Source organism: Rhamphochromis sp. 'chilingali', assembly GCF_963969265.1.
Source record: "Rhamphochromis sp. 'chilingali' genome assembly, chromosome: 6".
Taxonomy (NCBI): Eukaryota; Metazoa; Chordata; class Actinopteri; order Cichliformes; family Cichlidae; genus Rhamphochromis; species Rhamphochromis sp. 'chilingali'.
The window spans coordinates 39,917,863-39,945,545 of record NC_137933.1 but is presented as its reverse complement, the minus strand read 5'-3'; the positions used below and the strand labels follow the sequence as shown (position 1 = coordinate 39,945,545).

Here is a 27,683-nt window from a genome sequence, read left to right as displayed (position 1 = left end):
TAAACTGTTTCTGAATAATTTCAAATAAAAACGAGTGTTAAGAGCAGATGCTAAACTTGAAGCATTAAAGCTGCATGTTTGAGTCCAAGTGTCTGAGGTGCAAAAGAAAAACAAAACAGAGGAGAGACCTTTCTTTGTAGAATTTTTATATATCCGGGTGAGTAGCAGTGAATAAAGCAGTAACAGGAAGTGGAAACAATAAATAAGAGGACCTTTTACCCGCAGTACTACTGTTACAAAAATACGATAAAGAATATGCGAATGGAACGAAGCACTGATACCGTCATTCATCTGATATTACAGTAAGAAACGCTCATCTCATGCTTCTTGGTGAAACTTGTGCGTTACGCTTGCTGTGAATGTTAAGGACTCAAGATCTTGCTGCAGAAGCCCCACCCCTCCACAGCCAGCAGCTCCAGAGAGATATGACGAGTCAGCAGGATAGGTGGGCGGGCGGGGGGGGGGGAGCCTCCAACAGCGGCCTCTCCCCTGCAGCTTCAGCCCAGATCCTGGACACGACGGCAGATCTCAGCTGTGAACTCAGAGCACTTTGCACTTCCTCCCAGGTCCTTCGTCAGAACCTGAAACACAAACACATCAGTGAGCAGCAGCTCTTATTTCACAGGAATCTGCTCCAACCAGCAGGTGGTGCTGCTGACAGCCAGCCTGGACTAAAGTGCAGACCCATCCACAGCCACTGGGTGGTGCTCAAACTGACTTCTGTTGAATAAGCCTCCTAAGGCGTAACAATGTATCAACTGTCATCTCAGAAGAGCTCAACAGGAAGTATCCAGCAGCCTCCACTCAGATTAAAAGCAGCCCTGTCAGCAGAGTGTCATGTTTCCCGTCTGCTTCGCTCCAAGATACAGGAGTGTGACAAACCATTAGAAAAAAGATCATACAAAGTGTGATTTTAAGGAGGTCGTCCTCCAGAATGCACAACTGAAAGTAAGTGTAAGATTTTTTCCTGGCGGTCCTGGAGTAACTGCAGCTTCTCTCTGAGAGCATTTCAGGTGTCCTCAATATCATTCCAGCTGTTATTAATGACATTAGCAGAGGTTCTCAGACTCCACTAGAGTGGCTTTGGACGATTCACAACTGAAAATAATCCTATTTATTCTGGGCGTCGATGAAACCAACCAGATCGCCTGATACATGCCGTTTAAGCTTCTCTGCTTTCTCTCGAGCTTTTCAGGCCACCTTGCTCGTGATTGGCTGCCCGTCATAAATAGAAGGTAGGTGGGTGGGGCTGCTAAGACACTCCCCTTTCTTTGTCATCATCCAAAACCAAGAGTAAAAATTCAGTGTTTGGATCAGTCGGAGCTTTTGGCACAATGAGTTACAGACACGCTGCTTTCATTGTTTGAAACTTCGACTTAAAGGAACAAAAATACTGGAGCCCTCCAAGGAGAGACTTCAGCCTCACCTTCTTGTCTCTGATGGTGTCAAAACAGGCCGTCTGGATCTTGTCGGCATGGTCATGCAGACCCATGTGACGCAGCATCATGACAGCACTCAGTAACAGGGCAGTGGGGTTCGCCAGGTCCATGCCAGCGATGTCAGGGGCGGTGCCGTGGACCTGCAGCACAAACATTCATTTTAGTTTGTCAGCAAAACAACAATAAATCTGCAGGTCTCCTGATTACAGACGTTTGGTCACAGGATTACAGGACTGGTTAACACTCAGATAATTACACTGTAAAATTGCCTGTTACAAGTTCAATCCAAGCATTCAGTTTTGTGGGAAAAATATCTTTTAAAGAGTTTTACTGATGGGATTTTTCTGTGTACCAGGTCGAGGTGGAGCTCAACATTACTTCACCCCAGGGCTCGACCGGAGCAGCTCTGCATAATTCACAGTTCAGATTAAATCCTTATTCATCCCTTTACTGACATTTTCAGTAGCTCCTGTCTCTTTAAGGACACGACTGTGTGTGTCCACAGTAAGGTTACAACTCAGGCAACTGCACAGACTCTCAAACTCATTCCCAAATGACCACAGTGACATCTCTGGGGTGAGAGCCCCCTCCCTAAATTTCTACTTCTACCAGCAGTAAATGAATCCCTGGGAATGGAGCTTTTGTTCCCAGGGAGTCATTTGCCTCATTGGTTGAAAGACTAAGAACACCTGACATCATATAACAAATTACAGAAGATCAGAAAAGAATATTTAATCTTTTTAAAGCATCTGCTTTTAAAGATTGTACATGCTTTTTGTGCAGAACAACAAGCAAGTGCAGTAAAACTACAGCATGAAGAGTAAAGTACTCAGTGTATGAAGCACAATAAAAACAGATGAAGTATCATAACTCAGATGAAGCTGCACGGCACTAAAAAAGACAACGCCATACAAACCGATTCGAATATGGCGACTCCGTTGGCGCCGATGTTCCCGCTGGGAGTGATGCCGAGGCCTCCGATCAGACCAGCGCACAGATCGCTGAAACACAGTCACATGACCTCAGCACTTCCAATCACAGCCTCTGATTGGCAACACAGGTTTCAGAGCGAATAATTCACTGACCTCAGGATGTCTCCATACAGGTTGGGCATCACCAGGACGTCAAACTGGGTTGGATCCTGGACCATCTGGAAAACACAAGCATCGGGACATGTCAGGAAAGTACGGAAGAGGATAAGGGCCACTGGAAACAAAACTAAACAAAAAGTGGGCACATCTTTCTTTCTTTCTGAGAAAAAAGTCAGAATTCTGGAAAAGCAATACTACTGAATACTGAAATTAACCCCCACGTCCATCCAGCTCTGAACACACTCATTAAACATTATTATTTCACTGTCTGGATTAATGAGGTAAACACATTAAATGCAGACTGTGAAACAGCTGCAGAACATCTGGCTGCTGAACTGTTTGGCGGACTCACATTGAGGCACACTGTGTCGAGGTACATCTCGGTAAACTTGATGTCTTTGTAGTTTTCAGCCACCTCGCGGCACTTTCTCAGAAAGAGACCGTCTGACATCCGCCTGCAAACAGAGTCGGAGTTACACAACAGCAACACAACATCTGCACTGCGGGGGAACACGACGCCTGACAGGGACAGAGTCTGAGTGTGTGAGTGACAAAACATGGGTGACATTTTATTTAAAGGAAACATAAATAATAACCCCCAAACTGTTTGAAGTAATTCGATTAAATAAGTCCTCTAATCACTCCTCTCCCTCAGACGTGCAAGCTAAGGTGGAGTGATTACTTGGATTTTGGCTTTCAACAACTATTCTTTGTTCATTTATTTCCACTCTCCTTCTTTCTGTATGTTATCTCTAATCGACCCCTTTCCTTTACAGAGGTGCAATTGTGCCCCGTCCTAAAAGCTGAAACTCAGTAACCTGTGGACTGACTATCAACAGGTGGTAACCCTCGCTGGAGGCAGGCTGCCCACTGTCCATGTGAGATGGACTTTGGGTTTGGTCCATCTCCCATGGGCCTCCGACTGGATGAATCTACCTCACCTCCATTTCTTTCCTGCTAATAAAGTGCTTTTGTTGGCAGTTACTGATGATTAGGAAGTCAAACCTTACACTGGTGAATAAATGAGTTGCCTGATCAGTTTTCTGAATTTGTTCTTCCTCGGCACACGAGGACTAAACATTCCGGTCTCACTGACTGACACACAGGGCGATGGGCTGAACTCACATGATGTTGGCTTTGTGGACGGCGGTCACGCTCGTTCTTTTGTTGTTCCTGGCGTACTCGAAGGCGTACTCAGCGATGCGTCTGCTAGCGTTCTCGGTGATCAGTTTGATGCTCTGAACAACACCGTCGACGATCTACGGCAACAAAAAGATAAGAAACGCACTGAAGTTACTCACAGCTGGACAGAACACAATCGAATCAACAATCAAACTGTGGAGGGACGCAAGAGACTGCACCTATTACCAGAAACACAGAAGGAAAAGATGGATGTGGCTGAATACACATCTGGCAAACTAGTGGAAATCAGTGGAAAACGGGGTAATTCTAATAGTGGATCCTCCTGCCTCCACACACATGCACGCAACAGGAAGCGTGTCTGCTGCGTTAGCCAATAGGTAACGGAGCAAAAAATAGAAGGTTACAGCTGGTTCGATCGATTTAAACGCTGCGTTTTAAAACAGGAAGTCGAGGAGACCCTGCAATTCAGGCAGAGGAAAATTAGTGTAACAGACCCTCCTGCAGCCTGTAACTGCAGCCTGTGCTGCTTCAACCTTTGTGCTCAGTCAAGGTTTCGGTGCCGTGCCGGTGCAGAAAAAGCTTCTCCACAGCTTTTCTGTGGAAATACATGGAACAGTTTCCAGATTAGGAAACAAGAGGTATGTGACGCACACAGGGAGGGGAGGCCTAATCTTTCAAAGATATAAAAGCATCGTTTTGGGGACATAATTAATCAGATATATACAAGGGGAGGTTTCAGACCTCTAGGACACTAGCAAACATCTTTTCCATGAGATTCGAGGTCTTTACCAAGTTAAACTTGTTCTCAAATAAGGTTTGACCTTACAGAGTTTCAGCTGCTGCAGTTATTAGTCCATCCTGAGGTCAGCTGTGGGTAAAAGTTGAGACAAGGAGGAGGGGCGACACGAATCACCAGACGGAGAACAGGTGGAGGTTCCCAGGGGATGGATGTGAGACTTTACACACACACACGTTCACTGCCAGCTGGAAGATCTGCTCGGATGCCTCGTTCTTTGAACACGGACACCAGCGTTCATGCTAACAGGTTCTCCCTGCTGCTGGGCTTCGTGCTAACACCGTCTCCAGATCTGAGCTGACAGTGTGAATGCAGACGGATCCACGTCGGGAATGTGTGGGTGAACAGGTGAGCTTCAGGAAGCTGGCAGTGGTTCTGCCGTATTCACAAAACATCCAGAAGCACCAAGAAGATTTAAAGGACCATTCCGCTTTATTTCAGCCTGCTGTGCTTTCCATTCACCTGTCTATGGTGTGTCTATGCCCAAATGTTTACAAAGGTGAAGGAGAGCAGAACAGGCTGAAACGAAGCAGAAATATTTGAAGGTTCAGAGGATTGTGCTTTAAACTTGAGTTGATAACAAATATCAAAGGATCTAATCAGCATAAGAAACTAACTGTCCAATCAGGAGTCCAGAGAATTAAAGACCTGGATCCACAGTCTGAATAAGGGAGCTGCTCAGTGCAGGATGATAGTTAGCATGCTCATCATGTCTGCAGCACAGTGAGCAGAATGTGAAACAGTCTCAGGTCCTTAGTTTGTGTCTTTGGGATGAAAGTGAATCTATCAGAGGTGGAACGAGGTGCTCTGTGAATACGACTCTGGCGCCGCTTCCTCCTTCTTACCAGGAGAGACGAACAGGAGCAGAGCGTCCTGCCTGCAGCTGCTAGCTGACCTGCAGGGAACAGGTGAGGAGGCAGGTAGACCAACCAGTTAACACAGATAACAACACCTGCTAACAGCTTCCAGCAGCATCCTGACTCACACGCTAAAGAACTGGACAACAGTCACTGTGACAGATTCCTGCACACATTTGCTCATTGGTGATTATTTTTGTTTGAATACAGAAAAAAACCCTGACAGGCTGAAGGACAAAAGGATGCCATGCAGCTCCTAAATGAACAGGTGTGGATAATCCTGGCAGGGTGCACAGCCTTAATAAGTGTAAACTTGCTAGCTGTTGATGAACAGTGGTGGATGTTCACCTTAAAAACGGCCAAAGCTTCTAATAATGAGCTCAGTGTACCTACAGTAACCCCCGTGATCCAAAAGAACTCACACAGTTTTTTCTACTCCTGGCTCTGAATGATGTCAGCAACAGAGGAAATCCCTAATATGGTTATCTGAGGCAAAGAAGCCCCACCCACCTGTTGTTCAAACACTGTTTTTGAGGGGCAACCAATCGGAAGGAAGCTGACTTACAAGGGGAGGAGCTAAAACAGCTTGTTTCATGAACCACAGCAGCAGCAAGGCCCACTGTGTAGAATAAGTGAGGCTTATTTTGAAATGTGAATCATGCAAAGCTGCTCTGGCACAGTCCACAAATAAAAACAGAACAAAATGAAGCACTTTAAACAAATGCACTACCAAACGTTTCACATACTGTGTCAGAAAATTAAGCAGAACTCCTCTCTGTCTGCAGTTTGTGCATCGCCTGTGACGGCTGCTTTCACACAGCTGTCAGGATTACTCAGGACAGCCCGCTGTAACCCTCTCAGCTTGGAGCTGTCGCACACTCGGCCTCCGTTCACTCACCATGTGTTCGATGCCGCTGTACTCGCCCTCCGTGTTCTCCCGGATGGTGACCAGGTTGACATCGGTGTACGGAGTCTTGTAGCCCTCGATGGAGACGCAGGGCCTCACGTTTGCGTACAGGTCAAAGGTCTTCCTGAGCAGCAGGTTCATGGAGGGGTGACCTGCAGCGATGGGTGTCTTCAGGGGTCCTGATGGAGAAAAAAAAATGTAAAAAACAAAAAACACTGACGAGCAGGAATCTTCCAGGAAATCTGTCTAAAGGTAACGGACACGTGCAGACCTTTCAGACCGATCTTGCTCCGGTCCATGGACTCTTTGGCGTCAGGAGGGATCATCCATCTGCCGCCAGGTCCCTTTATCGCCGTCACGTTCCTCTCCTCCCACGTGATTGGAGCCTTCAGAGGAAAATTCTATTTAGAAACTGATCCAAAACCAATCAGTGCCTCCCACCTGACCCTCTTAGAATAGCCAGCAGTGCTTTGTATTTATTTATTTCCAGCACGTTGAGCTCACATAACTTTATAAGAAAAGGTGATATCACATGAAATTTTCAGGGCTGAAAACACACTAAAGATTTATCAAAATGCTCTAACGCAGGGGTGTCAAAGTCCAGGCCTCGAGACCTGGACTTCGACACAGAGGAACAGAAAAGTGCATGGATCCCCTGAAGGTTTGCTCTATATTCTGATCATTTACTCGAGAAAACTTAAATAAAAAGTGTATTTTGGGTAACCCTTGAAGGGTACAAAGAACTAAAGAAGTTACGAGAGATGAAAAATGGTGGAAAAAACAAGGCAAATTAGAACGCACCAGCTATGTACTTCGAGGTGCTTATAACTCAGAAAATACCCACAGCATTAAAGTACATTTTTTAATGGCTTTATTAAATATGTTAAAGTTACTGTTCCAAAAATCCACTGACTCTGAGAGGACTCAGGTGAGATCATTTTCCAGATTTGGCCTCTAAAGTCTGATCAAACTTGCCTTTGCTGCTTCAAAGATCTTCATGACAGCAGCGGAGATCTCTGGACCGATTCCATCACCGGGAATCATGGTGACTGTCTTCACCTGCAGAGACAGAGAGACACAACTCAGACAGCTGGAGCAGATCACAGTCCAGCCGAGATCAAGGTGTCTGCTTTCATGTAAAACATTTCCTGTTATTTATAAATGGATTTTCTGGGAGTTGTGAAGCGAAAAGCATCTCTTTGATTGCATCCCAGGAAGGCAGAGGTGGATCTACTCACCCCTCTTGAAAAGGAGGCTGAAGCCAGAGCCGGTTTTCTGACCGCCACCCCCACTGCCTGGGTCAGCTGGAAGAGACGACGTAAAGGTCAACTCAACACAAAACACACCAAAGCAGCTCAAAAACAACCTGATCATGATGGTTAGTCTGTGTTCAGCTGTTTGAAAACACTTGCTGTTGATGTGTAAAACAAAACTGCAAAGAATCACCTTGATTATTTGCTGCTGAGGCTTGAAACACTCCTAATAATTCATATTATAACATTTAAAAATGACTTGAGGAGCTTATATGTACAAACTTTAAGTTTGTACATATAAGCTCAGTAACAAATTACAAGAAGGGAGAAAATTATTACCACCACTTCCGCTGTTCTGTTTTGTAGATCCTTTGTATGCTGATGTTGATTATTTTTGGATAATGTAGTATATCTCTCACATTTTTTACTGCCTATTACATTACGGTGACTTTTTTCAATGCCGAGTTTATCTCAGGAGCCTCACATTATTTGACATCTTTTCCGTCAGTTAAAACGGGACCTGGAATTTAATCATAGTACGAGTTTAAGGTAAATTGCTTTATTTAAAAAGGGAGTCTGGTGTTCGTCTCCACATTAGTTAAAGCAAACATTTCTCAGCAGCCACACCTAGTTTGAGTCTACCATGAACTAGCTACATGTTGAATTTCATGTATGCAGAAGTTATCAGAGGATATCCACTTTTCGTGAAATGTTTTCAACTAACTTCTACGATCTAATGATTCCATCTAAACTCTAAACTGAGCTTAAATTCGTGCAAATTTAAACGGAGGCTGACGTTGGTTTCTCCGTCACTCTAGTATGGATTTGGGGATCACAGAGAACTAAAGAGCAGAAAGAGCGGGACAGGTCGACGTATTGTCAAGGTAACCAGATTGAGGTTGGCGGAGGGGAATATGTAAAGTCAAAGTTGTATTAGACAGGTGAGACGAGGGTACACGTCTCCGTCAGCTCCAGAAGCTTCCGTTCACGTGAAGGACGTGGGTTCCTGGCTAAGAGCTAACCAAGGTACATCAGCCCGAAAAAACACGCGGAGAGCGCGTAAAGACAGACAAAGTCACAAACACAGGCTTCAGGACACACACACAGCCCCGTTCATCTGTAACACACAGAGCTTTGGTGGTCTAAAACCGGGAATAAACACGGTGCTTCTTACCAGTGACCTCCACGCGTTGCCTGCCATTCTGCTCAGGAAGAGCTCTCCGAGATCGTCTGTGGAAGAGATGACTCACTCCGAGCTGCTGCCGAAAACCAGCCGGGATAAAGATCCTGTGCGAGCAAGATGACTCACTCCGAGAGAGTTTTGTGGCTGTACGAGTCATTGGCGCCACAGGCTGTTTTTGGCGCCACCTGCTGGACGCTGCACCACCATCAGAATTAGTGCTGCCTTCAGGAGCAATTAGGAAGATCCGAATCTACACAAACAAGGCAAAAGGGCGCTACTCTACAGTCATCACCGTGATTAGAACATATTAAAAGTTTGTTCACTTCTTTTTTGTTTTTTTATTTGCTGTAATTAGGCTGGTTTTTTTTAGTGGTTGCCATGTCTATTTATTATATCTTTTTTTTGTTGCTCACTTAGTTTTATTTCTTTACTTATTTATTGGACAAAATGTATGTTTGTGTGAAACAAGAGAATTTGATTTATGTCATTTGAAAAATACACCTGTGTACATCACTTACCCCCTGGTGTCTGAGTAGTTTTTTGATTCTGAGGTTTATATTTTGAGAAAGAGCCACTGCTCCTGCTCTACCCAACACTTGATGTCCACTGTCAGAGCTTTAATTTCTAGACCTGCATGCAAAAAAAACACTCAGACTCGTGTGCGTGCACTTTTGTTATTGACTTTACTTTGTTTACTGTGAGCTTAGAACCTGTGGCTCTAAGCTCAGAGCTGTGGCTTAGTGTTCAAATGATGTCTGAGATCTGATGGCACAGAACAGCCAGTCTAACATTCATCTCGAGAAAGAAAATCTGCAAACATACATTTCTGTATTTATTTTAGCATAACTTTATTATTATAAAAGGAAAAGAAACAAACAATACATGAAAAATCAGTTGAAAAAGAAAATGGGTTTTACAACTTTTACGCTGATTGAACCCAAGCTGGAAAGCAGATCGAAGAAATGTGTGGTTGAAATAAAGAAAGATGGATGTAAAGTTATAAAAAGTAATTTATTTAACACAAAAATAAACAAAACAAAAAATAAACAAACATTCTGATAAAGTCATCGTACAGACTAATCTAATGATGTAATTCCAGAATTTCTTCCTGCATTTACAGTTCATGGTTTTCCAAGCAGCAGCTGAAAGCAGCACTGTGATGCCTGCACCTCCTCCTCCTGTCCTCTGAGGCGTCACAATCCTGTTTTCCTCCGCGTTGGGACCAGCAGCAGCAGCAGCAGCATCAGGCTCGCAGACTGAGATCCGGATCAGAAGAGTGGATGTCCCGGCTGTGCGCAGACCTGCTGCCGGATGCAAAGCCAGCTCAGAGTGTGATGCAGCTGTGTGATGGGAGGATCCGCCGGCCAAGATGGGCAACAAGCAGACAACCTTCACCGAGGAACAGCTGGAGGCGTATCAGGTGAGGGGGGGCAGGATGGAGGCGGACAGCTGGATGTCCTTCAGAGAGGCGTGAAAGGTGGAGAGGTGTCTGCCTTCATGGCTCAGCAGAACGCAGACCACATCAGATCTGCCTCCTGCTGCTGATTGGCTCTGCATCCTGCTGCACTGGATGATGATGATGATGGTGGTGGTGGTAGTGGTGAAGATGCTGACTGATGGTGAAAGCAGATCCTCCCTGAGGACTGGCCGCTCTGACTCACTTTCTTCGTCTCTCTGTTTGTTCCCAGGACTGCACCTTCTTCACCCGGAAGGAAATCCTGCGGTGAGTGTGGCGCACGGCGAAAGTCTGCTGGTCTTCTTTTCTTTTTGAATCTACACCTTCATCACTCACTGAGGGAGAGGAACGACTGCAGCTCGGCTATTTTTCCTGCTGTGTATTGTAGGCGCGATGTGTTTACACAATGGTTTTGATGATTGGCTTTACTGTACTGGGATCTACTAAACTCACACTGAACGCAGCGCGCTTGGAGTATATTTTAATAGCTGATTGACTCATTTTAACGAAGCACAAAAGGAAACACTTTATATGCTTCACACACCTGTCCTGCATGGTGATACGACCCTTCAAAGTTTACTCAAAATGCACTTTTTGAAGTTTTCTCCAATAAGTAATTAGAAACAGATCAAACATCCATGGTACAGATGGTATTTCTGTTCCTCTACATCAAAGTGGATGTTACTAATGCTCAGAAAAGGTTACAGGAAGAATTGTACCAAACAAAAAACACATTTTAGCTTCAGATTGTGACACTTGAGTGGGCTTAAAGTGGATTTGGGTTGCATGCTTTAAACAGAGCTTAAATGAGTTTTTCAACACTGGAAAGATCTCGTGTAGTCATGACGTTGTGAAGAAACAAAAATGCTGGGAAAAAAATTTGTGCAAAATTTCCACCCACACCTATGCACCTCCAGGACCTGCAGCTCCACCTGTTTTCATAGTATGAGGTGAAACTGTTCAGTAGACTGAAGTGAGATTAACTGAGCTGATTTCAAACATCAAAACTGGATTTTTTAACTTATTTTAAGATGACTTGTAACGTAGGCTGATTCACCGTTCCTGTATTTCCTGTCACATGACCCAGAGTTAGACCTTCATATTAAACCTGCACAGTTTAGAAAAATAATGAGTAAACGTATCTAAAGGAAATCCCTGTGAGCCAAACACTCAAACTTCAGATTGCTCTGAATGCTTTGATTCCATCATTTGGTGCCAGTAAAGCTCAAAAAGTCTGGATGCTGCCCTTCAGCAGGCTTCTGCGAGTTGACCAATCAGAAGAAAATGGCATGAGAGGGGGTGACCTTCAAGAAACAGTCCCTGGGTGGGATAAATAAAGGTCAAGACTGAAACTCTAGAGGTGGAAATGAGCAGATTGGAGTCGCTCAGACAAACACTTTACAGCTACAGACGGACAGCGTCGGCGTGTTTCAGATTCTCCTTCCTTGTTCCAGCAGCTTTTATCTTAAGGTTGCATCATTTTGTTAGGAAGGCTTTGATCACTGACTGACTGATGGAAACTTGTTGCCTTTCTCTCATCAGTCTGAAATTTGGGATCCTGAATGTAAAATGTTATTAAAGTGAATGTATTAGACTCCTGTGTAAACTGCTGACTTTGCTCTAATGTGCTGCAGGTTACACGCTCGATATCGTGAGCTGGCGCCACATTTAGTGCCGCTGGACTACACCAACAACCCCGACATCAAAGTCCCGATGACGCTCATCGTCACCATGCCTGAACTGAAGGTACAGTTTGTACAGGTCAAAATTCTGCTGGCTGATGCAAGACTTTAAAACAAATGTGTCTCACATCCCGGTTTTTGTTGGCCGTTATGTTCAACTGTGTGATGTTTTGCGTCTGTGCTGACAGGAAAACCCGTTTAGAGAGAGAATCGTGGAGACGTTCTCCGAGGACGGACAGGGGAACCTGAGCTTCAGCGACTTCATCGATATGTTTTCTGCCCTCTGCGAAGCTTCACCCAGAGAGCTCAAGACCATTTACGCCTTCAAGATATACGGTAACGTGCGCCTTCAGGTGGAGAAGCTCGGGTTGGGTCTGAGATGACACACCTGTGGCAGCAATGTGCCTCGGCGAGTACTCGCTTCAGAATAAGTGCTGTTTTCCCGATTTAAACAAAAATAGCATGACTATATAAAAGATTATTTTAATAAATTATTTCAACTTCGTAAGTATATAATTAAGAGAAAATTATTAATTCCTGGAAAATGATTATTATAATTTCTGAAAATATTAAAAGAAAGTAAAATGTTAATATACACAAATCTCTCCTAAATGTAAATAAAATGGCCAAAAATATGTGAATAAAAGAATTATCATTCAAAATAATCAAAAAATTTAAATAATTATTATTAGTCTAAAAATTATTCTTCTAAATATTAATTAAATGTCACTAAATTAACATTAAATGTCTAAATAGATTTAAATGGTCTCAAAATAATATATGAAAAATCTAAATAAAGTCTAAGAAAATGTATAGTTTACAAAATGATTTCATTATTTGCAGTTATTACTGTTGATTACATGGAGATTATTCGTAGAATAAGTTCAGGTTTTTGTGGCAGCCCAGTACTGAGTCGTCTCGTTGGGGATCTGGTCCAGACTTTAACAGGGACAACTTCATCTGTAAGGAGGACCTGGAGAAGACCCTGAACAAGCTGACCAAAGGGGAGCTGACGCCCGAGGAGGTCACGCTGGTGTGTGACAAAGCCATCGAGGAGGCCGACCTCGACGGAGACAACAAGCTCTCATTCGCCGACTTTGAGAACATGATCTCCAAGGCTCCTGACTTTCTGAGGTACCGTCATCTCTTCTGTTATGTGTTCATTTTTTAAAGTAAGGCAGAGACGTGGCTGCTCCTCTCCCACAAACCTCCACAGTGACAGCGCAAAGTTAGAAAAGTATGCGATTGGTTTTTTAATCCTTAATTTCTGTGTTTGGAATCGGTCCAAAGTGTTTTTTGCTGCTCAGACTGTTGTCTGACTGTTTCTTATATTTCCCCTCCAGGCTGTCATGGGGTGCTGTTGCCAGCTCATCACAATAATGTCACATAACACATCAGCTCTGTGCTCTCTGCTCTTGAAGCAGCATTTTTTGGAGGAAAATATGCTTTAGGGTCAGTTTTCTTCTGTTCTGCTGGCAGTATCACTAAAACACAATGATCTGCAGGGTTATCAACAGTTTTCATCCATCCACCACAAAGGCACACACTATTTTAGCCTTTTAATTCACAGTCAGTCGTACAGACTGTGCTGCGGCTCAGTATGATCCTCCCACTAATGCAGCGGTGTCAAACTTACTAAATGAGTCTTACTGTGCGCTGGAAGATATTTGTAGTTCTTGTTTGATCTGCTGCTCAACACACATCAGTTGTTTCACGATTGAGGCTGAACTGAGGGGCTGCATAAAGGGACAGCATCAAATCAATGAGAAGCTTCACCGTGAAGCTGCCGGCGGGATGTCTCCTGAAAGGACAGAGGATGGTTGTGATCCAGGTCCTGATCCAGGTCCTGATCCAGGTCCTGATCCTGGCTGTGAGTGTTTCTCACTCAGGCTGCTGAGTCTTCTGCTGCTCTGCATAAAGCTGCAGAGATAAAACCCACGAGTTTTACTGCTGGCAATCCATCACAGTGTCCCACAGTGAGCACAGAGGAGGGGTGAAGGGAGAGACAAGGGGAAGAAGAGTAGAGTGAGGAGGAGGAGGGTGCATTTATCAAGTCATTGAGTTCAGTCATTAATTTGTCTATCACACTGCACCGCCGCTCAGAGATAATAGCTGGAAACTGGGCTCAAGGGTTGGTGTTACTATGGCAACAGAAGCAGTTAAACTGTAAAAAGAGAAAGCTGGAAAGCCATTATGTTTTTACTAGCAGGTACATCACCTCCCGCGTCACCCTGGTTACGGTCGGCCAGTTAATCTGACGTCACAAAGCCGAGCAGCTCGACTGTCATAAACGTCGGCGTGAACGCGCGTCTGCAAGGTGCGGCGCACAGATCGCAGCATTTACGCTCGTCCAGTCATTTATGTCTGCTTACAACAGACTCTGCAGCACCTGCTGCGGACCCCCAACCGGCCGGCCCTCCCTGAGCCCGGTTCTGCTAGAGTTTTCTTCTTGTTAAAAGGGACTTTTTCCTTCCCATTGTCACCAAGTACTTGCTCATAGGGGGTCGTCTAATTGTGGAAGTTTTCTCTGTAGCACTGTGGGGTATTTACCCGACATTGTAAAGTAGTTTGAGGCAGCTCAAAGTGAGCATGTTTTCCATGAGCATGTTTTCCAGTCGCTCTGCCCTGGAGGTGAATCCTATGAAACATTACATGCAAAGATAATTGTCAGAGTTTTAATTTAAAGAGTAAAAACAGACTCCTGACAGCAACTGAGATGCACCATTACCATCCTGCAGTTGATACAACGAGGCTAAATTTCACAGTTTCATCCAGTTACAGCCTGAGAGGTTCAAACAGTTAATGATGATTCAGTCAGTCCTAGAAGTCACCCACATCTGCTTGCTTTGTGTCTTCAGCAATTTCCACATACGAATATGAGGCAGCTGAGATCCTGCAGAGGAAAGACGTCTCTCTTCGACCCCGATTCCACCTGAACCTCGGACCCAGCTCGACTCAGTGCCTGTCCTTTCTACTGCCGGCGGGGAGTCTTCTTTCCTGAAAGATCCTGAGACCTGGACTGTCTCGATCACGCAGTCATTCCAGAGGGGATACGGTTACTGCATGAAGCCTCTCTCTGGGATGGAGTTTGAACTCAGCTTAGACAGGGCTGACTTTCTTCTCCCCTGTGGACGTTTCCGATTTTCTGAGAAACATCTGTGAGGACGGCGCCGCAGTGGATACAGAACAGGGCTTTTCTGAATTTAGTGCTTTTCAGAAAGGCCTCATCCAAAACTGGATTCTTTTTAAAAGCACATCTTTAAAGGGCAAAACAGTGAGGAGCTATGCAATCTTTCTCCATAAAGTGCATGTTGTAAATTGCTTCTAGCTGGTGAATTTGTACATCTGGTTTAGTGAAGCATTCTGGTGCATAACGACAATCATAGTAAACTGTAGCTCAGTTGATGGAAGGGCTCTCTCTGTCATCTCACCTGTACTCCTGGCTTTGATAAAACTTTTTCCTGCCTCCTACTAACTTGATATGACAGCTTTCACTCTTTCAAGACAAAATATTTTATGGCTAGAATCAAATAAAAGGTTGTTCTGTCACTCGATGCTTCACGAGGCTTCTTGTCTGAGAAAACCGATCCAGGTTCAGGCGAGGGCGCGAGCTGTTCCTCATCCTGCAGCTAAACACATCAGGTCTTAACATTGGTTTGTACCATCAAGTGTCTAGAGGAAGAACAGGAGGAGGTCCAGGAATGCTGTTGGTCTGCAGCTTTGAAGGTCTGAAGGTTTGCTCTGCTACAGGAAGACACTTCAAAGCACCTTTCACTGTAAGCCTTTCTCTTAATGCACAATTTATATGAGAAATGATTTACAATACTGCATAGTTTCACCTAGTAGGACTCTCACTGGGCTGTTGGTTACAGGGAGCACTGTCATGCTGGGGGAGGAGGTGGAGGAGCTGCAGTTTGGATGGGCCGTTCAGTCGTTACACTTTTAGAGCCTGCAGATAACACGTTATCTCAAACTTATCACTTTTGATTTAAATACTCTGCTAATCCACCGAAAGATTCAAACCCCACAAAAATCATTTTATCACAAATCTATTTATAACTTTCCTTCTAGTTCACCCAGCTCAAATGTCTTCAAAAGATTTTTCCCCTAAAATTCTGAACGAGGACTGCAGAAAAGCAGCCAAGAGGAATTACTGGCTGGAATCATTTGCATTATCTGTACCCAGTCATGTCTAACAATAGAGGAATGACTACTCCTGTTCTAACCTCTAGAGACGTGATCCAGTCTACAGATCAGTTAGCGTAGCTGCTAGTGGTCTCCTGTAAACTGTGGGGTCAGAGTCGGCTGTAGTGATTCAAGGAATAAGAAATAGATGTGTAAAGACGGAGCTTCAGACATCCGTCTGTACTAAGAGGCCTGGAATTACTGGGAAACTAGAAGGTACAAGATGAGTTCACCTCTCCTTCACAGTACAGTCAGCTGGCTGTGAGTTTGAACTCTGGGTGGTGTGAATAAGCTGAAGCGCCTCCTCCTGCAGCTGCTGTTCAGTTCAGGCTGCAGAGGCACATCCGTCCTGATTATCATGAGCAGCCAACTGTGGTGAAGACACGGCGTTCCTGCTGCTGCAGCACAGCAGCCTTCATCTGCTGGATTACACAACCTCCACCAGGACACACCTGACATTTACAGGTACAGCACACTGCACGCAGGGCAGGATGAGCACCCCGCAAGGCCACCAGTCTGTAATGATCTATGCAGCATATGCTAATCTCAACCAGAATAACAAAAAGATTAAATGTCGATTTTTGCCAAACGAGGTTTCTCTCTCTGCAGTGATGGTGGAGAAACGTGAGGTTAGCATACTGAGTCAGAAGAGTCACAACAACAATAAACAGGAAGTCAGTAATGTTAGTGTGTCAGCAGGTGGAGCTGCAGTAGTAGCACTTTAGTAGCACTCTAATTTGAATCGTTGACCGATGCCCTCAGACTAACAACTAATTTGAACTCAAACACTTAAAAAACAAAACATTAAAAAATCAAAGGAACATTTTTGTGGGTAAATTGTCATCATGTTTTTCAATACAACCTGCTGAGACAACATGAATTTATTTCTATTTTATAGTACAGTCCTGTGAAAAGGCACGTTTTAACAGGACTCTATGCAGTCATGTGTAAAACTAAGCAAACATACTGCTTCCATTGGAATTAAGATGCTGCTAATCAAATGCACTTAGCTGATCATCTATAAATTAGAGCAACTCTATAAAAGCAGAGGTTTTGACATTTTGCCGTTGTGCATTAACACAATCACAAAGGAGTGGACGTCTCAGCAAATTCACACCAAGGTCAGACAACTTAAGACTTCTTTGTTATCAGTGTGATTTTTTTTTTTCCCTTTTGAAAAACCCGTGAAGGTGTGCCAGGACTGTGGGAGAACAGACGGAGAGCAGGTACCAGGACCTGAGAGCAAAGAACCATCTTGCTCTGAGGTCGCAGTTCTAATCACTGTACTCATCTGAAATCAAACCGAGTCTGTAAGTATACCTCAAAACTAACAGGACGCATACACATGGATTATCACCAGTAAGGTGCTTTTGTTGTCCATGTGGTGGCTATGCTGGAGGTGAAGCAGGTAAAGTCTGCAGACTACACGCTGCCAGACTTTAAATAACCACAGAGGAGAGTGTGTGATATTAGATTGTTGTGTAACTGAAGCTGAGGAGCATCGACGTGTTGGCAGGATGAAACAGCAGCTGATGATCAGCAGATAGCAACAACATCGACCTGTTTTCACTGACAGAAACATGAGACCAGTGTTGATCTGAGGTCAGTAGAATTTTAGCAGGAGCTGCGCTTCACATCCAACTCACAATTCATCCACAGAACAATTCATCCAGCAGTGCTTCTAGTTTTTAGCAATCACGTGTGTGCAATCAGCAGTGAACACATGGAGTTGAATTCATCCTCAGAAAGTGACAAAAATAATTTGCAATAAAATAAAATACTCCACGGATCAACAACATAATAATATAAAGAAGAAGAAAAATGATGACTAACAGATACCTTCCACACCGTGCTGGCTGTGTTGTGCCGTTTATTGTTTGCAGGTAGTTGTTCTGCTGTGTTACACTGACACCTGGTGGCGAGTGGTGGATTTACTGACAAACGTTTCTGTACTGAAACAGTAAAACGATTAAATAAGCACTGACCGAACTATTAGTGACCGGTGTGGTCGCAAAACCATGTTCGTTCGTTTGTTTTGTCAGATTTTATCCACCGTGCTGATGGACCCGGGAACTAATACGTTTCACAGTTGTATATACAACCTTTACGTCCAAAATCCGGGGGATGTGACGTCAGAGGCGATGCTAGATTTGAGGTTTTAACATGAAATCTATAGACGATTCGTATGTAAATAAACGGATCGTTGTACAGCGAAAGAAAATCCTCCCAACAGCTTACATAAATCATATCGGGGAGGTCATGTCTGTTCGACTTTTAAATAATGAAATTTCCGACGATGTAAGCACGTGGTTCCATGGTGTAATGGTTAGCACTCTGGACTCTGAATCCAGCGATCCGAGTTCAAATCTCGGTGGAACCTGCCCTCATTTTTCTCCTGATACACAGGAATAAATCCATCAAGTATAAAAAATAAAATTGACTGAATAAAGTCACAGCAGTTAGTAGAAGCGCAGCCCTGTGCGCAAGTGTCATAGGACCAGCTGACATTCATACCTCATATCTTTACTTTTTGATATGAAATACAAGAAATACATGCAGTGGTTTATTGAAAAGAGCAAATATAAATGTAAATGCAGCAGTCCGGTTTCTATGACCATCTTTATTCTTCAACACAACCTTAACTCTGTTAAGCATTTAAAAAAAATCTTATTCAGGAATAGATTTACAGGCTTGTTGAATCCCGCACTGCTTTGATAATGTTGAGCTTCAGGTTCTGGGGAGGCTAATCCATGACTGATAATGTTCCATTGTCTGTTTTTATATCCAAGAATGCTTTTACTGCACTGGCACTGTGTTTGGAGTCCTTGTCCCAAACACTGAAAAATGGTTAAAAAAAAAGAAGTTGTTTTCTGTCAGGTTTTTCCAGATGATGTTGCATGGTGGATCATCTGAGAAGCTCCTTCAGTCCTAAAAGTAATTGGTGGAGAGTCCCAGATTTTAAGCCCTATGGGAGTGTCTCCAAGAGGATCATGGACCCCCACTGTTCCTCTGGCTAATCACCCAAGCCAAGGTGTGAAAATGGGTGTCGGTCACAATCAGACAAGGTTTCGGGTGAACCCATTGTGAAACCTAGTCCCACCCTGCCGTGTGATTTACTGAGGTCAAAAGGCCCAGGATGTGAGTGGGTGATAAGGCGTCTGTGAAGTGAGAACCATTTCAGGTGACTACATCATGGAGCTCATTGAGAAAAGGCCAAGGGTTTGCAGCGCTGTCAACAAAGCTAAGGGTGGTTCAGGAATCTAAAAGACTTATTTAGAGTTATTTATCAGTTTTTTTCTTTGCTACATAATTCTTGCTTCATATATTTGATATCATCAGTATGTATCTACAATGTAGAAAGCAATAAAAATAAACACAAAAATAAACAAAATGAGAAGGTGTGTCCAAACTGTTGACGGGTCTGGCTCCTTGGAAGCAAAAGATAAAGAAGTGAAGTGTGGCTCAAGAGTTTTACACAGTACTTCACTTCTTTAACTTTTAAGATCAGGTGATTAGCTTGAGTAATCACATACATTTCATAGTCATGCACAAAGACAAATGTAAGAGAATGTGCACAGAAACAAAGCAGGGATGTTTGATGTTCCACATGTCTCTCATGGTTAACGGCTCATTATTTTAAACATTGTAAATGAGAAGCAGTGATGCCTTATTTGCCCCTTAAACTGAACATGACCCCTCACTTTGTATAGTGGTGAGGATTCGGGCCACCAGTCAGACGTTTGGAGGTCCAGATTGAGCCAGACTGTGGGTGATCCTCTCTGTTTATCAAATCATAGATTTAAAGTCTTAGTTCCTCATTAAAACGCCTAATGTCCTCATTAAATCGCCTTCATTAGTGGAAACAAAGCAGGAATGACACAGAGGGTTGCAGTCCTGGCAGAATGGATGGACAAGGTCAACCTGACCTGAACACGACCTTGATGTTACCTCATCGGTGATTTATGCAGGAGTTCATGCTCTGGATTTAAAAGCAGGAAATCAGTTCTAACTGGACAAACCGTCCGCTCTCAGCAGTCTGTCAGCAGTCTAAGAGCTGAAGCGAAATCACCTTATCAGCCTAGAGGAGAGAAAGGCCCATTTAATAGAGCTGCAGGTCAGACTGAGGAGGTCATAATGAGCTTACAAAAGAGCCGTTTGGCAAAAATAAATAAAAAGAGTGCACAGTGCAGAGCATATGGTTTCCCTGGTATGCAAAAGGAGACGGTTTAATGTGTGCAGTGTAAAAGCTAAAAAAAATGTAACGTAAGGGATGAATATCAGAAGTACAAAGTGAAATGTGGCTACAGCTTCGAGGGACAAAGCTTTGAGACTCACAAACCTGAGCCCGACTCCTTCTTCTTCTGTCGTTTAAAAGAAACCAAAAATCTAGACATTGCTCATTCTCACTTCATGTGTTTGAACATGTGTGCTGCTCTTACAGTCTGGGCTCTGCTGGCTTCGGTGCTTCCAGCAGATCATAAATCTGCAGCAGTGATTCTTTGCAAAAAACCTGGATTTGGATCATCACCGATGTGTTGGACTGGGCTGAGGTGTTAACACGGCGCAGAAAAGTTAGACAAATATTACTGTCAGCGCCGTCAAACACGTACCAGGGTTCGTTTGATGTCACGGTAGATCTTTCACCATGGATGAAAAAAAATTAGGAGGTTGTGTAAAATGTTAATAATGACAGAATTCAGCTGTTTACAAATCCTTTACATCTAATTTTTATGTGCGAAAGGACCTTTACCCTGCTGACTCTGGAAAAGTACTGTTTTAATTCTTTTAGACCTGAGTGCAGCACTGTTGATCACACAATCCTATGAAACCGTTTGAAGACGTGCGTCGGCATCCAAGGTTCTGCTCTAAAATGGTTTGCCTCTTACTTAGAGAGCAGAACTCCTTGATGCAGGGCAACAAAACTCTTCCCCTGCTACACTTACTTGTGGAATACCTCAGGGCTCTATTCTGGGCCCCGTCTTATTCTCCTTATACATGCTCCCATTAGGCTCTATTTTTCAGAAACACCAAATTTCCTATCACTCTTATGCAGATGATACACAGTTCTACCTCTGTCTAAAACCATGTGCTGATAGCACATTGCAGAAAGGTTCAGATTTTCTTAACAATATTAATTGCTGGATGTCTTTGAACTTTCTCAAACTAAACCATGACAAACTTGACATTATCATTTTTAGCGACTAAGACTGTTAGTCTCATAAGAAATGTCTTGGGCCCATTATCAGCTATTGTACATCCCCATGTACATCTGAGGACTTTTGGTGTTGTTGAGTTTCCTGCACTCCTTCTTTTTAGGAATGTATCAGACTGTTGATTTGAACACTCCTACATTTTTTTGCTATCTCTCTGATAGCTTTATTTAGGTTTGTCAGCCTAATGATGGCCTCCTACACGTGCATCACTGATATGAAGTTCAACTTGAAATAAACTCTAGATATTTATCTCCTTAATTTGTCATGAAATAATGAGTGAACAGACCTCACCTGGCCATGAACCTGCCTGTCAGCCAGTTGTCCAATTAATTTTGAGGCTTTAAAATGAGAGACAACAGTTCATGCAATACTTTTGTCAAACTCTTGAGTTGAAGCTATAAGTCTGCACTTCAGTCAGGTCTACTGTGGTAGTGTACAGAGTGAAAACCACAACAAGTCACTCTAAGTTGCACTTTTTATATACAGCGGTCCCTCGTTTATCGCGAGTGTTACGTTCTAAAAATAACCCGCGATAGGTGAAGTAGGGAACTTTATTTTTTTTACAATTATTATAGATGTTTTAAGGCTGTAAAACCCCTCTCTACACACTTTATACACTTTTCTTAGACAGGCATCGACATTTCCACACTTTTCTTTCTTGTTTAAACTCTCAAAGATCAAACCTTCGTAGAAAAACCCTGTTTTCAGGTCCAGAACATGGGAATAGATCAGCTGCAAGAGAATTCAACATTAATGAATCAATGGGGCGACCGTGGCTCAGGGGGTTGGGAAGCGTATCTGTACCCGGAAGGTCGCCGGTTCGATCCCCGAGCTCTCTGTCCTGGTCGTTGTGTCCTTGGGCAAGACACTTCACCCTACCACCTACTGGTGTTGGCCGATGGTGCGATATGGCAGCCTCGCTTCTGTCAGTCTGCCCCAGGGCAGCTGTGGCTACAACTGTAGCTGCCTCCACCAGTGTGTGAATGTGAGAGTGAATGAATAGTGGCATTGTAAAGCGCTTTGGGTGCCTTGAAACGCGCTATATAAATGCAATCCATTATTATTAATGGTATGGAAGTAGAGGAAGTTAAGTTTGAATTATCTGACAGTTTTGTTTCGCTTAATGTGCCTTATAATCCTTTGACGTCGACACCGTTGTGTTTGTTGTCTTCTGCTGGCAAAGATTTATGTAAATTTGACAAGCTGAACGCATTCTGTACTGTACAGGAGACACAGCACGAGATTGATTGAAAATGGTCTACAGCCAATCAGGATGCAGAGCACAATGCGCTGTAAAAAAAACAACAACTCCCAAACCTAACCAAAAAAACAGAGAAAATTGCACCGTCGTGATATAGGGAGGGACCACTGTGTACTGTTCTAGAGGGGATATCTTCATATTTCTACACAAATTCACAAATCGCCGCAAAGGTAGAAGTCTGAAAAGCCAACTTTATTTCTATTACAGAATCAACCAAGTGAACGTTTTACATCATGTTTTTTTTTTTTTTAGTTTTCTTAAATTTTTTTTATAAAAAGAAACAAAGTCACAATTTGAATGGTGATAAAAGAAAAGATGCCATAAATAGTTTGATTCGAAATGGGCTGAGAAACAAAACAAACACACAAATAGACAGAACAAAAAACACAAAATGAAAAAACTCGGGGATGTTTTTGGAGGTGAGTCTGATGAGAGACAGGCTGTTTCCAACCACAGAAACACAACACCCTGAACATGTGCACAAAAGTTTGTTTTTTAGCTATGTAGTGTCTGCATGACTCATAGCAACACCCCAGCATAATACCATATCTGCTCTGTACATGTGTTGTATAAAGTTTTGAGGCTTGAATTGTTGCATTTACAACAGCAGAAAAAAACTGCTACATGATTTATTGATCCATGTTTATACATTTAATCAAAGAGACAATGACGACACAGGGTGAAGAAACAAAGATCCTGAAGATGAAGTCAGCATTTAGTGAGAGAAACCAGCAGGCTGTCCTGCGAGAAAACAGCATGTTTCTTTCTAGTTTCCATGAGAATAACAGAAACGTGTCTGTGGCTCACTGTCAAGAACCAAAATGTAGCTGGATCATCTGGATTTCAGAGGCTAAAAAGATCAAAATTAAGTTTAAGCTCAACTATCTACATTCATCACCAGAGTTAGTTGTGCTTTTATTTCGAAGGCGAAATGCAAACAGGAAGTCTGATAACCATGTTTGGCGTTGATGAGCAAACTTCTCAAGCCAAAATCAGATAATAAAGTCACTGTGTTTTGGTTTTGCATATAAAATGAAACCAAAATACGTCAAACTGAAAGCGTGATTTTGTTTTGAAATTATTTTGCCTCAATTTGCTTCCTGCAGAAAATACCCGGACCCCAGAGATCACAAGTGTAAGTAAAGTCTTTAAATACCTGAAGAAGAATATGTTTCTCACCTCTCTGGGGACATCTCAGGCCCTCCAAGGTTTGGAGGACTATCTCCCCCTACCACCACTTCCCCTGCCAGTGGCGGACCCCCTCAGTTGGTGGTTCTTTGTGTCCGGGGATGGGCGTCCAGGTACACACCGGCTCACTCCTTGGTGGCCGCTTATCGGGGCCTGGAGCCTGGGGCTCGCTCGGGCCACTTCGGAGGTGGGGTGCCCCCGGCCTCTCGGCCTGGGGCTCGGTCACTCAGGCGCAGCTGGCTGCCGGCGGAGCTCACGGGCGCGTCACTGCAACCCCCCCTGGCTTCTGCTCCGCGGCTGCTGAGTGAGCCCTCATCTGGGACTCTCCTCAGCTCTTTCCGGGACAGTGGCGCAGCTGCCCCTCTGTTGGTCTTCCTTGGTCTCTTGTGTTCTGGGGGCCTCTGGATGTCTGGAGTTTTGATCTCCTCCACACCTGCTTCACGCCCTGGAGGACGGGGCTGTGGCCCCCCCACACCCTCTAGCAGATTATTACATGAAGGAACCTTTTAAAAAACAAAAAACAAGCGCGTCCATGCTCACAGGTGTACACACGGGTGATCACACCCACAAACTACACCCTTTTTGGCTCCTACCTCAAAGCACACTGTGTTCTGTTGATCTTATGTGCTGCACAATAATGTTTAATATTTAGTATTTACTGTCATATTCCCATATATCATTGTGATGTTGTTTATTCTATTGCTTTCTTTTTTCTTTCTCAGCAGGTGATCCAGGTGATTGATATATGCATTTTTTTTTCTCTGCCCGTTCTGTTGGTTTTTGTCTTTTGCCCTTCTCCCCCGTCCCTCTTCTCAGCTGTTTCTCTTTCCCTCTTTCTTTCTCCCCTTCTTTCCCCAGTCAAGTCTGTCCCGTATTCAGTAAGTGAAAATAAAATAAACAATAAAAGGTGAATCAAATGGACCATTACGGCAAGGCTGGGATGGTCAGTTTGGTAAAGTAAATCCGTTGGGCATCTTTCTTTGCCTTTAGACAATAATTCTGATGCAAAAGAGCCAAACGGGACAGGCAAAAAAAAAAAACTGCTTGCTTGTTGTATACTGTTTGAAAGGGCAGTCTCCTCTAAAAGCCACCAGATGCTCATCTACAGTGACATTTGGAGGATGTAGATGAGTTGCTGTCACCGCGCACACTTGTCTTGTTGAGGGCAGACTGGTCTTGTATCATGGTTCAAAAAAGGGAGGCAAAATTTCTCGAGTGACATTCTGCATTGAAAAATTGTCTGACTAAAATCTGCATCCCATAAACTGCTATTAAATTCATTTCTGGATGTGTACTCAGCAAAAAAAGAAAAAAAGAATATGTTTCTCTCTGATGCAGGTGGATGGACGCAGCACTGCAGCAGCTCATTTCACTGTTTGTTCCCTTTTTACTCCTTTTTTCTTTTGTTTTTTCACAGAAGGCCAAAGATTTTAGCAAAAATTAGACAAAAGTTTCATTCAGTATTTCTACACGCTGTTATTTAATGCAAAAATCCCAAATGATTCCTGACTGTGCCATGACTAACGATTCATGTATGTAATGAATTTACTGTGACGCAGTTCTTTGTGCCTCACTAAAAAGTGTTTATGACTTAGATGGTAAATGGTAAATGGCCTGTATTTATATAGCGCCTTACTAGTCCCTAAGGACCCCAAAGCGCTTTACATATCCAGTCATCCACCCATTCACACACACATTCGCACACTGGTGATGGCAAGCTACATTATAACCACAGCCACCCTGGGGCGCACTGACAGAGGCGACTTAGAGACGATGGAACATCAGGAACCATAAATGAGGGCCTGCAAATAATGAAATCTGCTCCTAATAAGGGCCTCTGACTTGTTGTCAGTTGACTCTGTTGAGCAAAGACACAGTATTCAGCAGGTGTGTTCTCATTCTACCAGTTTCTGTACTGAATATAAACGTGGAGCTGGCCGGACGAGATTTGAGTTACAGATCTGAGGTTTCCCTTAGATTTTTAACTTTGACTTTGTAACTTGCTGCTTTAAGATGCTCACAGGTGGCTTGACTCAGCTGTGATGTTGCTCTGGCCCGGACACAAATGTCAGATTTGGCTCTTTTTTTTGTGCGTTAATTTTGGCTGAACATCAGGTTCAGGTAGCAGCATCAGTCGAATCAGTGTGGGGCCAGACCTGACATCCGGAGATGGACCAGACCAGTGTTTGATTTGTTAAACTCCAGAGCGATAGTCAGTAAAAGCTCCTTTAGACAGCAAGAAAACTGTTGTTGCTGGGGTTTTTGAGAATTTATAATAATCTGCAGTCTTTGAATCAGGCATATAATTTGATTCAACACGGGACGAGTCGTGCTGAGTCAGTAGATTTTATGTCATCTAGCTTAGTCTCAATCTAAGAATCACACTGACTGTTGATGGGTTGATAGAAAATTAACTTTTTATTATGATTATGAAGCTAAATAATTTAATATGATGTAGGTGATAAAAATTGATATCTTTCTGCAAACGATATTTTTGTATGGCTGTGCTGGTGTTGGTTTAATGAGCTGCTGTAGTGTTTGCTTCCACCTGCAAAGCTGCTTTCTATGTGATAAAGGCACATGACATCAGTGTGATCCTTCCGGTGTTTATACAGTACAGCTGGCAGAGGTGAAGGTGTCCCGTGATCGGCCTGTGGTTGCATCTGCCGAACCCCACCCCCTGACCTCCCCATGCAGGCCAGACATTACAGAGACAAACAGAAACCATTTTGGTGCATCTCAATGTTCCCTTCAACATTTTAAAAAACATAAAACGACAGCTCTATGAGTGTGTTACAGAAGTGGTCCTCTATCTGCAGGATAATACCCTCTGTGTTGACTGTCTCACATCTGCTGTAGCTTCTCCTCATTGTTGTTGTTATGAAGGCTGAGGTTCAGATCAAAGGCTGACTGCTTCCTCAGAGCGCGCGGGATCACATTCTTCTTCAAAAACCTTTTCTTCAGAAAGTTGTTGCTCATGCTGTAAGGAAAGTAGGTGTGGAGGAAGTACATGAGGCTCAAGCCAGAGCCTGCAAAGTAACGCGGCTGAGGCTGCGGAGCCAGCAGCGCCTGCACGATGGTGTCAACAACAGGCTGGAGGTTGGTGGTGGTGTGTTTGGCAAAGGTCTGGAACAGATCCTTGGTCTCGGTCACGTACTCCTCACCGTAGTCCTCAAGCAACGCCGGGGACAGATTCTGCAGCAGATGCTTGTGCTGTTTCTCCCAGTAGGCGGAGTTACTGGACTGAGCTGCAGACAGAAGAGGGCAGTGTTACCATAGCAACATCAATGACACCAAACCCCAATATTGCTTGCTTTTTAACTTCGACATTTAAAGTGAAAATCCATTTTAGGCCTTCGGTGTGTAGTTTTTTAGGTTTAGAATCAGCATCTCTGCTTCACATGCAGGTTTAATTTCAACAAAAGGGACGGCTGTAGCTGCCTGCACAGAATCAGCAGCTTTTGACACTTCACTGCCTCAGTGTGAGCCTTGACTCAGCTGCGGACTGGCTGTTTAACTGTTGAACATGGTGTCAGCAGGTCTTGGAAAGTTCAAGTTGAAGAGTGGGATAAGAAGCTTAAATGCAAACCTGTTTCTTCAGGATTAAAGAGTAAACAGATGGAAAGTGAGCCAGCTCGGTGTTTACATCCCTGTCATCACCACAGCCGGCGTGACGGGAACTCCTCTCTGTGGTTCTTTTGCTGTCCTACGTTTTCCTGTTTGAAGCTGCTGTTTGCTTTTATTGTTTTTGTGAGGACCCAGGAGGACTAGAATAGTTTTGGTCACACTGCAGTGGTAAACATTACAACCTGTTTTTATTACAGCTGAGTGCAAGTGGACTTTTAAAAGCTTTTTTCACTGTTTAAAGATTTTCTTTTACCTTCAGACCAATAAGAAACACATTTCACTCTAATGTGTGATAATAAAGTGTACAAAAGTAATTTAGAGTTTAGGGTTAAAGCTGATCCCATCACTGCCTGGCAAACACTGGTAAGCTATTAACGAGGGGTTTTCCTGGAGGAGACTAAC

General features: G+C 43.6%; 3 protein-coding genes across 6 annotated transcripts in view; 1 reads left to right on the top strand and 2 right to left on the bottom strand.

The window, feature by feature from the left end:
• Positions 1-128: 128 nt before the first annotated feature.
• On the bottom strand, positions 129-8,748 carry LOC308397830 (isocitrate dehydrogenase [NAD] subunit alpha, mitochondrial-like). Its single transcript, XM_080884008.1, has 11 exons — positions 8,661-8,748; positions 7,472-7,537; positions 7,209-7,292; positions 6,505-6,619; positions 6,225-6,412; positions 3,656-3,789; positions 2,883-2,985; positions 2,525-2,589; positions 2,356-2,440; positions 1,427-1,579; positions 129-581 (listed from the first exon to the last, which is right to left on the bottom strand). The coding sequence occupies exons 1-11, from the start codon at positions 8,685-8,687 to the stop codon at positions 498-500; spliced, it is 1,104 nt and encodes a 367-aa protein (XP_080740134.1). The 5' UTR covers positions 8,688-8,748; the 3' UTR covers positions 129-497.
• On the top strand, positions 7,590-15,287 carry LOC308397832 (calcium and integrin-binding family member 2-like). Its single transcript, XM_080884010.1, has 7 exons — positions 7,590-7,611; positions 9,790-10,089; positions 10,358-10,392; positions 11,760-11,871; positions 11,996-12,143; positions 12,746-12,941; positions 14,666-15,287. The coding sequence occupies exons 2-7, from the start codon at positions 10,039-10,041 to the stop codon at positions 14,685-14,687; spliced, it is 564 nt and encodes a 187-aa protein (XP_080740136.1). The 5' UTR covers positions 7,590-7,611; positions 9,790-10,038; the 3' UTR covers positions 14,688-15,287.
• An 8,450-nt stretch (positions 15,288-23,737) lies between these two features.
• The window catches only part of hsd11b2 (hydroxysteroid (11-beta) dehydrogenase 2), a 31,685-nt gene continuing 27,739 nt past the window's right edge, over positions 23,738-27,683 (bottom strand). For all 4 annotated transcript variants that reach the window (XM_080884004.1, XM_080884006.1, XM_080884007.1 and 1 more), the window contains one exon: positions 23,738-26,902. In XM_080884004.1, coding sequence (XP_080740130.1) covers positions 26,499-26,902 — 404 coding nt within the window. In that variant the 3' untranslated portion in view covers positions 23,738-26,498. The remainder of the gene's footprint in view (positions 26,903-27,683) is intronic.